A 14,342-nucleotide genomic window follows, 5' to 3' on the forward strand; every position below is an offset into this window, starting at 1 on the left:
TAGACACATAAGTACCACTAGAGGCCACCAGAAGCATTTTTAAATGCTTTTTAAAACTGACATGTTTGTTTTTCCAAGGGTTTTCAAGTACTCTAGAAAAACTTATAAGGAAAATGACTATATTCATAGTAGGGAAAATTCCACATGAATACTCAAAGTACAATACAAACTCAAGAAAAAAGATGTGACTGTAACAGGATGTCTGGACCACGGAAGAACTTGATTAGAAAAAGAACTGATGTGTGAGGGGATGGATAATATGAAAATATAATTCCTTATTATACCATTGAAAATAGATTATATAACTTAGAAAGTTGGTGTTCTCTCTCTAAATAGCTGTTGCTTTTTATAATCAAATTATATATAGGTATATATACTGATACAGACAGATAAATAAAATCCCGGAGTTCAGTATTCTTTCTTCGATATTACAAAATCTTGTACATATAATAATGTTTTTATATCTCAAGTTGGCTATCATCTATAGCAATTAAATTTTGATAAAGAAGTTCTATTTGCAAAAGCAACCCCACAGATTTGAATATATCCAAAATTCTGGCTTGACAAGAAAACCTGGCTCAGCAGAATAGATAACATTTGAGAAACCTTTGCTCTGAGATCCTAGGTAAATTGTTTCTAGAATCTCCCTCTTTTCTCCCAGTCTCCTCCTCCTCACTAAAGGGAAACAGCAAAAAATAGAAGGCCCAAGTGGCATCCAGAGATTCTGTAGATCCAACTGAAATCTATGAAACAAAACAGGACTTATTATATGACTACCCACCTTTGCTGCATAATAAAGCAGAGAAACTTTATTAAAGTCTCTCCTAAAAAAAAAAATAAAGTCTCTCCTTAGCTAAAGGTTTGCAAAGATGCTGTCCTAAGTTTTCTTTTAAAAATCTTCACAGTTTTAGCTTTTACATTCAGCCAATGATCTGTTTCAAATTAATTTTTCTATATGGTGTGAGGCAGGGTCAAAGCTATTTTTTTCCAAATGGACATTCAATTGTTTCACTACCATTTGTCAGAAATCCCATCTTTCCACAACTAAGTTACCTTAGCCACTCTACTGAATATCTGTTTAGCATAACATGGGGATTTGCTTCTAGACTGTAGCATGGATCTACATGTCTATCTTTAAGCCAATACCACACTGTCTTGAATATTGAGTTCTACAGTATGTCCTGAAATCAGGTAATGCAAGTCCTCCAATTTTGATCTTTCTTCTCTAAATTGTTTTGGCTATTTGCCATACAATGTGTCAGAGATTAATTCATGTCACTGAATAAAGCTCTATCTCATATTTTTTTTTAAAGTTTTTAATAGTAGTACACAAATAAAGGCAATGGCAAAGAATGCTCAAACTACCGCACAATTGCACTCATCTCACACGCTAGTAAAGTAATGCTCAAAATTCTCCAAGCCAGGTTTCAGCAATACGAGAACTGTGAACTTCCAGACGTTCAAGCTGGTTTTAGAAAAGGCAGAGGAACCAGAGATTAAATTGCCAACATCTGCTGGATCATCGAAAAAGCAAGAGAGTTCCAGAAAAACATCTATTTCTGCTTTATTGACTAACTATGCCAAAGCCTTTGACTGTGTGGATCACAATAAACTGTGGAAAATTCTGAAAGAGATGGGAATACAAGACCACCTGACCTGCCTCCTGAGAAACCTACATGCAGATCAGGAAGCAACAGTTAGAACTGGACATGGAACAACAGACTGGTTCAAATAGGAAAAGGAGTATGTCAAGGCTGTATATTGTCACCCTGCTTATTTAACTTCTATGCAGAGTACATCATGAGAAACACTGGGCTGGAAGAAGCCCAAGCTGGAATCAAGATTGCCAGGAGAAATATCAATAACCTCAGATATGCAGATGACACCACCCTTATGGCAGAAAGTAAAGAGAAACTAAAAAGCCTCTTGAAGAAAGTGAAAGAGTAGAGTGAAAAAGTTGGCTTAAAGCTCAACATTCAGAAAACGAAGATCATGGCATCCGGTCCCATCACTTCATGGGAAATAGATGGGGAAACAGTGGGAACAGTGTCAGACTTTATTTTGGGGGGCTCCAAAATTACTGCAGATGGTGACTGCAGCCATGAAATTAAAAGACGCTTGCTCCTTGGAAGGAAAGTTATGACCAACCTAGATAGCATATTCAAAAGCAGAGACATACTTTGCCAACAAAGGTCCGTCTAGTCAAGGCTATGGTTTTTCCAGCGGTCATGTATGGATGTGAGAGTTGGACTGTGAAGAAGGCTGAGTGCCGAAGAATTGTTGCTTTTGAACTGTGGTGCTGGAGAAGACTCTTGAGAGTCCCTTGGACTGCAAGGAGATCCAGCCAGTCCATTCTAAAGGAGATCAGCCCTGGGATTTCTTTGGAAGGAATGATGCTAAAGCTGAAACTCCAGTACTTTGGCCACCTCATGTGAAGAGCTGACTCATTGGAAAAGACTCTGATGCTGGGAAGGATTGGGGGCAGGAGGAGAAGGGGACGACAGAGGATGAGATGGCTGGATGGCATTACCGACTCGATGGACATGAGTTTGAGTGAACTCCAGGAGTTGGTGATGGACAGGGAGACCTGGCGTGCTGTGATTCATGGGGTCGCAGAGTCGGACACGACTGAGTGACTGAACTGAACTGAAAGTATACATAACATTTATCATCTTAACCATTTTTAAATGTGCAGTTCATTAGTGTTAAGTACACTCATACTGTCCTGCAATCAATCTTCAGAACACTTTTCATCTTGCAAAACTGAAAATCTATACCCATTAAACATTTCCCCATTCTTGCCTCCCCACCCATGGTAATCACCATTCTACCTTTTTCATGAAGTTGGCTACTCTAGGTACTTTACTTTGTGACTGGCCTATTTCACCTTGGCTAATGTCCTCAAGATGCATTCAAGTTGTAGCACATGTCAAAATTTCCTTTATTTTTAAGGCTGAATAGTATTTCATTGTATGTATATAACACATTTTGTTTATCCATTTATCTGTCAGTGGATATCTGGGTTGCTTTTGGCTATGGTGAACAATGCCACTATGAACATGTGTGTACAAAAATCTATTTGAGTCCCTGCTTTCAGTTCTTTGGGGTATATAACCAGAAGTGAAACTGCTAGACCACATAGTAAGCCTGTTCTGAATTTTTTGAGGAACTGCCATATCATTTTCCACAGCAGCTATACCATTCTACATATCCACCAACAGTACACAGGGCTGTAATTCTCCACAGCTTTGCCAACTCTTGTTATTTTCTATTATACTTTTTTATATTAGTCATCGCTTAATAGGTGTGAAGTAGTATCTATCTCATTTTCATTTTGATTTGAATTTCCCTAATGATTAGTGACCTTAGCATCTATTCAGGTGCTTGTTAGCCATTTGCACATCTTCTATCTCATACTTTTAACAGTTGCATTTTATTCCGATGAATGATTGTAGCACTAATTCAGTCAGTCACCTACTGACAGACATTTAGGTAGTTTCCATTTTTTGCCATGCATAACTTTATACATGTATATGCATATGTATAAGCAACCAAAAAATCAATTTGTTCAGGATAGATTCAGTTTATGCAAGTTTTCCAACTCACTACTTTCACTCTCAAAGTATTCTTGTTTGAATAATACATATGACTTATCAAGTGTCAGTTCCACCATAGCACAAACTGCTACAAGTGAAATTAGGCAAGAACTATCTCGACGGACATGAGTCTGAGTGAACTCCGGGAGTTGGTGATGGACAGGGAGGCTTGGCGTGCTGCGACTCATGGGGTCGCAAAGAGTCAGATACGACTGAGCGATTGAACTGAACTGATCTTTTATTAAACCTTCCAGGCAATTTGTTACCAGAACTCACACAACATTAGAAGCCCAGGATTAGAAAGAGATACCAAACATGGCTTAGCTCTATCTGAGACATACAGGCAACACACTTAGATTATAGGAATTGCACAAAACAACAATCAAAGGCGTGACCAGAATTCAAGTTTAACAGACTGATGCCATCACTTCCAAGAGAAACAAGATATCAAAAAAATGAAAACTGAATCTTACAGTCTGTAGTAAGGAAGCCACAAAAACAAAATAAAACAAAAATAAGGAAAGGCTATGGTTTTTCCTGTGGTCATGTATGGATGTGAGAGTTGGACTGTGAAGAAGGCTGAGTGCCGAAGAATTGATGCTTTTGAACCGTGGTGTTGGAGAAGACTCTTGAGAGTCCCTTGGACTGCAAGGAGATCCAACCAGTCCATTCTGAAGGAGATCAGCCCTGGGTGTTCTTTGGAAGGAATGATGCTAAAGCTGAAACTGCAGTACTTTGGCCACCTCATGCAAAGAGCTGACTCATTGGAAAAGACTCTGATGCTGGGAGGGATTGGGGACAGGAGGAGAAGGGGACGACAGAGGATGAGATGGCTGGATGGCATCACTGATTCGATGGACGTGAGTCTGAGTGAACTCTGGGAGTTGGTGATGGACAGGGAGGCCTGGCGTGCTGCGATTCATGGGGTCACAGAGTCGGACATGACTGAGCGACTGAACTGAAGAGAAAATTAGCACGATGGAGATGGCTGTATTTTTCCTGATGCCAAATATGTGTGTTTTCCCCAACACCAACTGGGTGGCAAACAATTCAGTTATGACACTAACTTCCCAGAGTGAGTACAGATCCCACAGTCAAGGGGTCAGGCCTCAGCCAACAAGACTGTCCTCAACTTCAGATGCCAGCTGCAAAAGGATGTCCAAATTATCCACATTTCTGCCTGTAGACTACAAATTCAGGGGTTCATATGACTGTCCCCCTAGGTTCAATAACTCATTAGAATAGCTCACTGAACTCAGGAAAACACTTTATCTACATTTACCAATTTACTGTAAAGGTATGGAGGGAGGGCGAAATACAAAACCTCCATGCCTTCTCCAAGCTCACTACCTTCCCAGCACATCCATGTGTTTACTGACTCAGAAGATCTGTATATACTTTCGTTTAGGGGTTTCTATGGAAGTTTCATTAGGTAGGCATGGCTGAATGTTTCATTAGGTAGCTCATTGGCCATTGATGACTGAACTCAATCTCCAGCCCCTCTTCCTCCCCAGCGGGCCTGAAATTTCCAATGCTCTAACCACATGGTTGGAGAAGGCAATGGCACCCCACTCTAGTACTCTTGCCTGGAAAATCCCATGGACGGAGAACCCTGGTGGGTTGCGGTCCATGGGGTCGCTAAGAGTCGGACATGACTGAGTGACTTCATTTTCACTTTTCACTTTCATGCAATAGAGAAGGAAATGGCAACCCACTCCAGTGTTCTTGCCTGGAGAATCCCAAGGACAGTGGAGCCTGGTGGGCTGCCGTCTATGAGGTCGCACAGAGTCGGACACGACTGAAGCGACTTAGCAGCAGCAGCACCCACATGGTTGGTTACTCTGGCACACCAGCCCTCTTCCTGAAGCTATCTGGGGTTCCTGAAACCCATAAGCCATCTTATTAGCACACAAAAGAGTAAATTCCAAAGATTTCAGGCACCTTATGTCAGGAACTGAGCCAAAGTATTTTTTATTCTACCACAAAGACTGAATTAGTGATATCAAAAAATAAAGTCATCAAAGAGAATTAGAATAAGGGAAAGATCTTTGAATCTCAACAAGAACACTGTGGCAGAGGAAAGGCAGCTGTTCACTAAATCTGTTTCCCTTTTCGCCTAGGCACACATCTAGGTTTTATTTGCCAAACTCCCCTTACAGTTAACTGTGATTAAAAGACTGATTTCCGATGAATGGAAGAGAAGTGATGTATACAGCCTTCGGGGCTTCCCCAGTGGCTCAGTGGTAAAAAATCCTCCTGAATGTGAGAGATGCATGTTTGATCCCTGGGTCAGGAAGATCCCCTGAAGGAGGGCACAGTAACTCACTCCAGTCTTCTTGCCTGTAGAATCCCATGGACAGAGGAGCCCGGCAGGCTACAGTCCACAGGGTCACAGAAAGTTGAACACAACTGAAGCGACTGAGCACACACACATACAGCCTCCCAGACCTTCCCCATAAAATCCACCTTTACTATCCTCCATGTTTTCTCTTATTACTCTGCCAAGTGAATGGTAATGCTCAAGATGAAACTTTGAAGATACCAAACCACACTCTTGTCTACCCTAGTGCCAATCAAGTCTGTGATCATGCAAGTAAGAAGAAAAAAAGATCATCTCATTTTAGCCCCTAAGGCTTCAAGGTTTACCTATTATAACATCAAGCATTACCTTAATGAATTCAGAAAATACTAACAAACTACAACTTTGCAATTTTAGAATGGAGAGGGCATAACTATACTTTAGAATACACCCCTGAGATGTGGGTGAGATGGGTATAAGAGATGAGAGTGGATAGCAAGAAATCAGAACATTAACAGTCTTATAGGAAAAGTAATATGATCACAAAGGTAAATTAACTTTGTTTAAGGTTTTTAAGTTTAGATGCCATATTCCTTCCATAGTACCACACTAGGTTCTTACAGAAATGGAGACGGCAAATGAAGAAGAATCATTTGAAACATTTCATAATAAAGAAAAAATATGATAATAGCTAAAGAGATAGGGTCAGGAAAAGGCTTTTTTAAGTTAATACTTGGGATCAATGAAAAATGAAGACCAGAATGAGGAACTAAAGTTAAAAAGTACATAACAAGCCATAGTGGTGATATGACAGACAATTACATAAGAGATGAACAGCAGTATTCTGTGTGGTAATGGAGCCAGGCTGTTTGCAAACAACATAAATCTGTAATAGGTTAGGCTTGTGTACTGTAGTTCTACAGCTTCCCCAGAAAGTTCTCTATGGCATCAAAGCTTTAGGTATAACAGAGCCCCAGCATGGCAATAAAACCTTTCCTGAGGTGGTTCTGAGAGCAGACCAAGGAGAGTGGGTAGATTAAAGATTCTCTAGCACAACAGAGACTACTAATCCTCAGTGTTAGTCACTAAGTCATGTCCAACTCTTTGCAACCCCATGGACTATAGACCACCAGGCTCCTCTGTCCATGGGATTTCCCGGACAAGCATACTGCACCAGCTTGCCATTTCCTTTTCCACTGGATCTTCCTGGACCCAAGGATCAAATTTATGCCTCCTGCATTGCAGGCAGATTCTTTACCGAATAAGCTACCATAGGTATCTTCTATAATTAGATATTTTAATTTTTAGCTGTCTTTTTGTATTTGTCAAATCTCTGGGAAAGTATTCTGCTTTCTTTACTCTAAATAATCACTTATATATCTAAATTTTTTATACTCATGTAGGACCTACATTTTCACCTATTCAATTTAATCCTCTTATATGAAGGACCTGTAATTCCAACCTTTTAAAATATTTGTGAAACCTGATTCTGTCATCCAATATGTTCATTACCTTTCTCATTCTCCTTTCACACATATTCCTCTACAAAGAGGGGAAAAATTCTCTTTCATCCTTTCTACACTCAGTCCCCTGACCAAACAGTACTTATATCTAGGTCAGATGGACAGCCACAAGCCCATTTGCAGTATTCAGTGCATTCTAAACAGCTTAAAGAATTAAAATATTACATGACGCTTATACTTACTTCTCTGCCTTCAAATAGCATCCCATACTAAGACTACTTCTCCTAAGTTACAACTACAGAATGTTGAATACAAAGTATTTTTCATCTCTTCTCCCCAATCTATACTTAAAACTACAGAAAACTGGATTCATGCTGGTAGTCAAATCACTAGTTTATAACTTAAACAAATGGACTAATATCTTAAGAATCTCAAGTTTAGAAATTCTAATGAAACATTTAATCCTCTTTTACCCAAGCCACAACATTTTGTAATCACAGTACTTTAGTCTTCTAAAAAACAAATTAGAAAGATTTACAAATGCCTCAGTTTAGGCATTCCCTAGTGAAGACTGTGACACATTTTTTGAATGTGAATATAAAAAAAATTCACTTCTGAGACAGGGCATCTTTAAAAAGAGCTGGTGCCTAAAACAATACTATTTGTTGATGCCCAAAATGAAGCCAATATAAACATTGCTTCCCATAATCAGAAATAGATTGTTAGCCATAGAATGCCTCTGCAAAACAATTCTTAAATTTTCTTTGAAATAGTCACTAAAATTGACTGAAACTTTATTTATATGACTGTCTGTGGTTTCCATGTATGCCTAAAAGGTACGAGTAAAAGATAAAAATATCCTAGAATTGGAAAAGCAGTCATTATGTTTGGTTTAGCTTATTTTCATATTTTTATTTTTAAAAAACCATCCAAATTAAAGTTCAGCACATCTCAATAGAAGAAAAGAAAGAGAAGGCAAGTTTTTTACACAAAAGCTTTAGAAAGACTAAATTCAACATCCTCTGAATTAAATTTGGGATCTGACTTATTAGTGAATGAATGTCTAAAATCCTTTCCCACAGTCATAAAGTTTAGTCTTCAGGCTGAACACAATTGCCTTTCAATTAGAATTTGAATACATGAAATACCTGCTGTGTGGGCAGGAAAGATGACAACAGAAAATAATTTCGATATAATACTATGTTCTGAACCCAGGCTTATCCTCTAATAAAATAAATAAATGAAACTGGCTTCTAATAACACAGCATTGTTTTAGCACAGCATTCTTTTAAGATTTCTGAACCTCAGGTCTACCAAATTATAGAATCCTGTTTTCAGATCCTGCATTTAAATGTTAACCATAGCTTAAAGTATCACTCTCAGAATATTCTCAGATTTTGACTGAGACTGAGAGTTAAAAGACCTGGGTTTGAATCCTAGTTCTGCTGCATCTCAGCTGTTAGACCTTAGCAAAACTGTTTAAACTTCCTAATCCTCAATATACCTACCTTTAGATATATTAATACTATCTCTAATCATCTAATTTGTCAATTCATCATATTCTATCAATTGTATACAACTGTTAGATATTAACATTAACATTACATGCTAAAAAGTTGCTCCATTACCACCACCTTGGAGGAGCTAAGATTTTTTTTTTTTTTTTTTTAAGTAAATCATCAGAAAAGGGTCACTACAACCCTGGAATCAACAAACCACTTAAGAGACTGAACCAGACCATCTTTAATTACACTAAAATTTTATTAGGTCTATTTCTGGTCTTAAAGCTGCAGGACTTGCTCTAGATTACACAGTTTATCACAGTTTTCAAGTTATTGCTGTTAATATGCAGAATAGCTTCACATTTCTAACATATAAGGTATAGTGTGTGTGTGTGCTCAGTCACTAAGTTGTGTCCAACTTTTTGTGACACCCATGGACAGCTGTAAATAGTAAGACAACAAAAATGTAACAGTTAACGATTTTGTATGTTTTTAAATGGATTTGATACATAATATAAACAAATTTATTCTGTACCTGACAAAGCACAACAGACATTAGGAAATAGGAATTGCTATCAATTATGAAAAAATTTAAAGGAAAGAGAAAGTTCCCAATGTAATCCAGCAAGATAAATAATCTTTAAATATTAATCTAGCCCCAAACATTCTGAAATGCTTCACAAAAAATCACCCAACATATTCATCTAGGAAAATCTTAGGTGAGGAAAAGTTATGCTACTTCTGAACACCTCAGTTTCACCAATCCAGTAAAACTCTACTTGTTACTGGAGAGACCCTGACAGCACCCAAACACAGGACTGTCTTTCCACAAAGAAAAAATATCCATTTAGTTAGTAGTAAAGTCAACACCGGAGAAGGCAATGGCACCCCACTCCAGTACTCTTGCCTGGAAAATCCCATGGACGGAGGAGCCTGGAAGGCTGCAGTCCATGGGGTCGCTGAGGGTTGGACACGACTGAGCGACTTCACTTTCACTTTTCACTTTCATGCACTGGAGAAGGAAATGGCAACCCACTCCGGTATTCTTGCCTGGAGAATCCCAGGGATGGGGGAGCCTGATGGGCTGCCATCTACGGGGTCACACAGAGTCGGACATGACTGAAGTGACTTAGCAGCAGCAAAGTCAACACATTAGGTCTGATAGACAGAGTGCCTGAAGAACTATGGATGGAAGTTCGTGACATTATAGAGGAGGTTGGGATCAAGATCATCCCCAAGAAAAAGAAACGCAAAAACGCAAAATGGTTGGCACAAATAGCTGTGAAAAGAAGAGACGCCAAAGGCAAAGGAGAAAAGGAAAGGTATACCCATTTAAATGCAGGAGTTCCGAAGAATAGCAAGGAGAGATAAGAAAGCCTTCCTCGGTAATCAGTGCAAAGAAATAGAGGAAAACAAAAGAATGGGAAAGACTAGAGATCTCTTCAAGAAAATTAGAGATACCAAGGGAACATTTCATGCAAAGATGGGCACAATAAAAGACAGAAATGGTATGGACCAAGCTTGCTACTTGGAAGAAAAGTTATGACCAAACTAGACAGCATATTAAAAAGCAGAGACATTACTTTGCCAACAAAGATCCGTCTAGTCAAAGCTATGGTTTTACCAGTGGTCATGTATGGATGTGAGAGCTGGACTATAAAGAAAGCTGAGTGCTGAAGAACTGATGCTTCTGAACTGTGGTGTTGGAGAAGACTCTTGAGTGTCCCTTGGACTGCAAGGAGATCCAACCAGTCCATCCTAAAGGAAATCAGTCCTGAATATTCATTAGAAGGACTGATGCTAAAGCTGAAACTCCAATACTTTGACCACTTGATGCAAAGAACTGACACATTTGAAAAGACCCTGATGCTGGGAAAGATTGAAGGCAGGAGAAGAAGGGGATAACAGAGGATGAGATGTTTGGATGGCATCACTGACTCAATGGACTTGAGTTTGGGTAGACTCCGGGAGTTGGTGATGGACAGGGAGACCTGGCCTGCTGCAGCCCATGGGGTAGCAAAGAGTCAGACACGACTGAGTGATTGAACTCAACTGAACTGAAAATCAACACATGTCTCTCCATTACTACTAGTGAGACATGAGAGGCATCACAGTATCTATGCCTTAACTTTTGAAATACAGAAAGTATTCCTTCTCAGTCATAGCTAAATAAACTACAGTCAAATCATGATCTCTCTCTAACCCAATAACGTCTGTTGTCCTTAAAATTTATGAAGGTGGTTCACTGTTCATACTGTCAAACTGATGTAATTGATATCCATCCGCACATTTATGTGAGGGGAGGTAGGAACACACAAAAGTTCTAAAAGACCTCGAGTACCAAAATGCTCCCCTTTCAATCATTACTAAAAAGGACAGTGAAACAGTTCTAAAGCTTTAATAGTACAAATGCCAGTTATCCACACTGTAAGACCAATTACTAGTATTTGCCAAGATATGGAAGAGAAGAAAAAGGAATATAAGGAGGGTCCTTAAAAACCTACTTTTCTCCTCATGTGGTAACGTTTACCTTACCCAGAATACTTCATCTCTGACACTCCTAGTCACCCAATGTGTGGGATTTTTTCCTCAAAACAAGCAATTATGCACAACATCTGCTGGGTGTCCTACAATTTAACTGACTGATTAAGGTTAAGGGCTCAGTCCCATGAGACCAACACACCTCCTCCACCTGAGATGCCAACTGCAAACAGGTCCCCAGGTTACCTACAACTTCTGTATGACTGACTTGGCTACAAATCGGAGGTTCCCATGACTTCAACCTCTTTGGATTCAATTAATTTGCTCAAGTGGCTCACTTAAAAAACATTTTACTTACAATCAGTTTATTAAAGGATATGATAAGGAATACAGATGAACAGCAGATGAAGAGATATACAGAGGAAGCCTGGGAAGGTCCCAAGCACAGGAGCTTCTCTCTCTGTGCAGCTGGGGTGCATCACCCTCCCAGTAGGTGGATGTTTGAACAACCTGGAAGTTCTCCGAATCCCATACTTTGGGGATTTTTATGGTGGCTTCTTCATGTAGGCATGATCAATCATTAACTAAACTGTTAGCCCTTCTCCCTTTTCAAGAGAATAGCAGATAAATGCTGAAAGTTCCAAGCTTCTAATCATGGCTTGGTCCTTCTCCTCATCCAGGAACCATCCAGGAGTCCCCCAAGAGTCACCTCATCAGAACAAAACACTCCTACCACCCAGGAAGTTACAAAGGTTTCAGGAGCCCTGTGGCAGGAACCAGGATCAAAGATCAAATATTAGAACAAAAGATGTCTCTAGTATATTTTGACTTAGGAATTACAAGGGTTTCAGAAGCTCTGTGCCAGGAACTAGCGGCAGAGACCACTTTGTTGTTCAGTTGCTCAGTCATGTCCAATTCTTTGCAACCTCATGGACAGCAGTACACCAGGCTTCCTTGTCCTTCACTATCTCTTGGAGTTTGCTCAAACTCACATCCATTGAGTCAGTGATGCCATCCAACCATCTCATCCGCTGTCGTCCCCTTTTCCTCATGCACTCAATCTTTCCCAGCATCAGGGTCTTTTCCAATGTATTGCCTCACAGATTCTCATACTCTTCCCCCCTTTTTAATGCCTAAACTCAAGTTTTACCCTCTCTGTGGATCTACAGAACTCACAGCCTTCTTTACACAATTGGGTTTAACAATCAAAATTAAGCATTTAACAATGTATTTTTTATCCTCAGGGAGGCAGAAATGGACAGTCATTTGCTAAGATAAGAAAAATCATAGTTTTCAACATCAGTTTTATTACTAATAAATATTTATGATATAGGCTAACAAAAGACTGAACAGTTCTTCCTCTGAGGTAGGAGCTGCAGTATGTCAAACACAGAGCACCAATGACAACAATAATAACAAGCTACCTTATTTACTGAGAACTTTATGGAAGACACGGTTCTAAGCATTTTAATTGTATTTTTCTTATTTTATTTTTACATAACCCTAGGAGATTAGTATTATCAGTGTCCTCATTTTATAGATGAAGACTCTTGTCGCTCAAGAAATTAAGTAACTTGCCAGATATCACACCATTCAGCTGGGATTTTCAACCCAAGCACTCTTCTCATTGTCATATTATACCAAATGTTCACTCAAAACAATTGCTTTGATGAATACTGCTCGTGTGTGTGTGTAAATATACATACAATATAGATGAACACACACACATATATACAAACACATATACACACACTCTCTAAACTTTATAGTCATATTGCAAAAATACTTTAGTGATCATCTTTGCAGTCTCTGATTTTATCACCACAGATCCACCACCAGAGAGAATGTGTTAGTCATATAAATTATGCTCAACCATAAATTGCTTTAAAATGGTTGACAAAAATAAGGCAGTTAATTGCACTATTACAAAACAAAATACAAATCCTGTAACTAGAAAGAAAGAATTCAGATTTTTATTTCAAGACCAAATTCAAACCATGATTGATCACTATTAAACCAACCTTTGGTTTTGTTTATCTACGTTTTTATTTAGTTTTCACTAAAACAACGACCTTGAAATTTTCAGGAAAAAAAAAATACAATAAATATTTGATTAGTGACACACACTATCACTGAAGATACTAGACTAAGAGTTTGATTATAAGAATCAGAGGAATTTTTCAGCTTCCAGGTACATAAAGATTATCTATTTCATCTTTAATATTAAAGAGAAATTTAAATGGGAAGAACAGGTATTCCAGAACCAATGTAAGTCAAAGGTTTCTGTGTTGGGAAGATTATTTTTAATAATGTGTTACAATTAAATCACCAAATAATTTAAAAGTAACTGCAACATAAATATAACCATAAATAAAACAAGAAAAGTATCATTTTAAAAGTACAGTAATACAACATCAGCTTACCAATTCAATTCCCTGTGGAAAAGGTGTATCATCCCAGTCCTTCTGTGGAAATCTCTGGATTATTTTCCCCAGACCTGCTCCTGACCCTATTAATAAAATCAAAGTGCATTAAGTTACAGGTACTTAAAAATCTGAATACTCACTTTATTAATACTTATTTCTAAATGAATACTTGTTGAATAAATTTATATACTGATTAAACATGTTCATGTTTTAAAGGGTATAAAACTATCTTCTAAACACAATACTGAAATGATAGGTAATTCCCATCCTACAGACTCTCAGAAGAATGACACAGAAATACTAGGAAAAACAGGCATGTGAAATCAAGTCTCCACATCATGGGAGTAACTACCCTTTATTTCCAATAAGGAAAGCCATCTTCTGCTCAGTATCTCAAGTTGAACTTTAAAACCTTTACCATGAAGACAAAGTAATCTTAAATGACAAATGAAATGGCACTATTAGCACTAAGCTTCAGTTATGGGCTATAAGCACTCTGCAAGGTTAAAGAAAGATTTTTCAGAGTGGCCTGGAAATTAGACAATCACCTAAACAGGGTTTCTCCACATCAGCAC

General features: G+C 38.5%; 1 protein-coding gene across 4 annotated transcripts in view; it reads right to left on the reverse strand.

Moving 5' to 3' along the window:
• The window catches only part of SBF2 (SET binding factor 2), a 496,673-nt gene that overhangs the window by 389,604 nt on the left and 92,727 nt on the right, over window positions 1–14,342 (reverse strand). For all 4 annotated transcript variants that reach the window (XM_027563255.1, XM_027563254.1, XM_027563253.1 and 1 more), the window contains exon 2: window positions 13,765–13,850. In XM_027563255.1, the coding sequence (XP_027419056.1) occupies window positions 13,765–13,850 (86 nt within the window). The remainder of the gene's footprint in view (window positions 1–13,764; window positions 13,851–14,342) is intronic.

Source organism: Bos indicus x Bos taurus, chromosome 15, assembly GCF_003369695.1.
Source record: "Bos indicus x Bos taurus breed Angus x Brahman F1 hybrid chromosome 15, Bos_hybrid_MaternalHap_v2.0, whole genome shotgun sequence".
Lineage (NCBI taxonomy): Eukaryota > Metazoa > Chordata > Mammalia > Artiodactyla > Bovidae > Bos > Bos indicus x Bos taurus.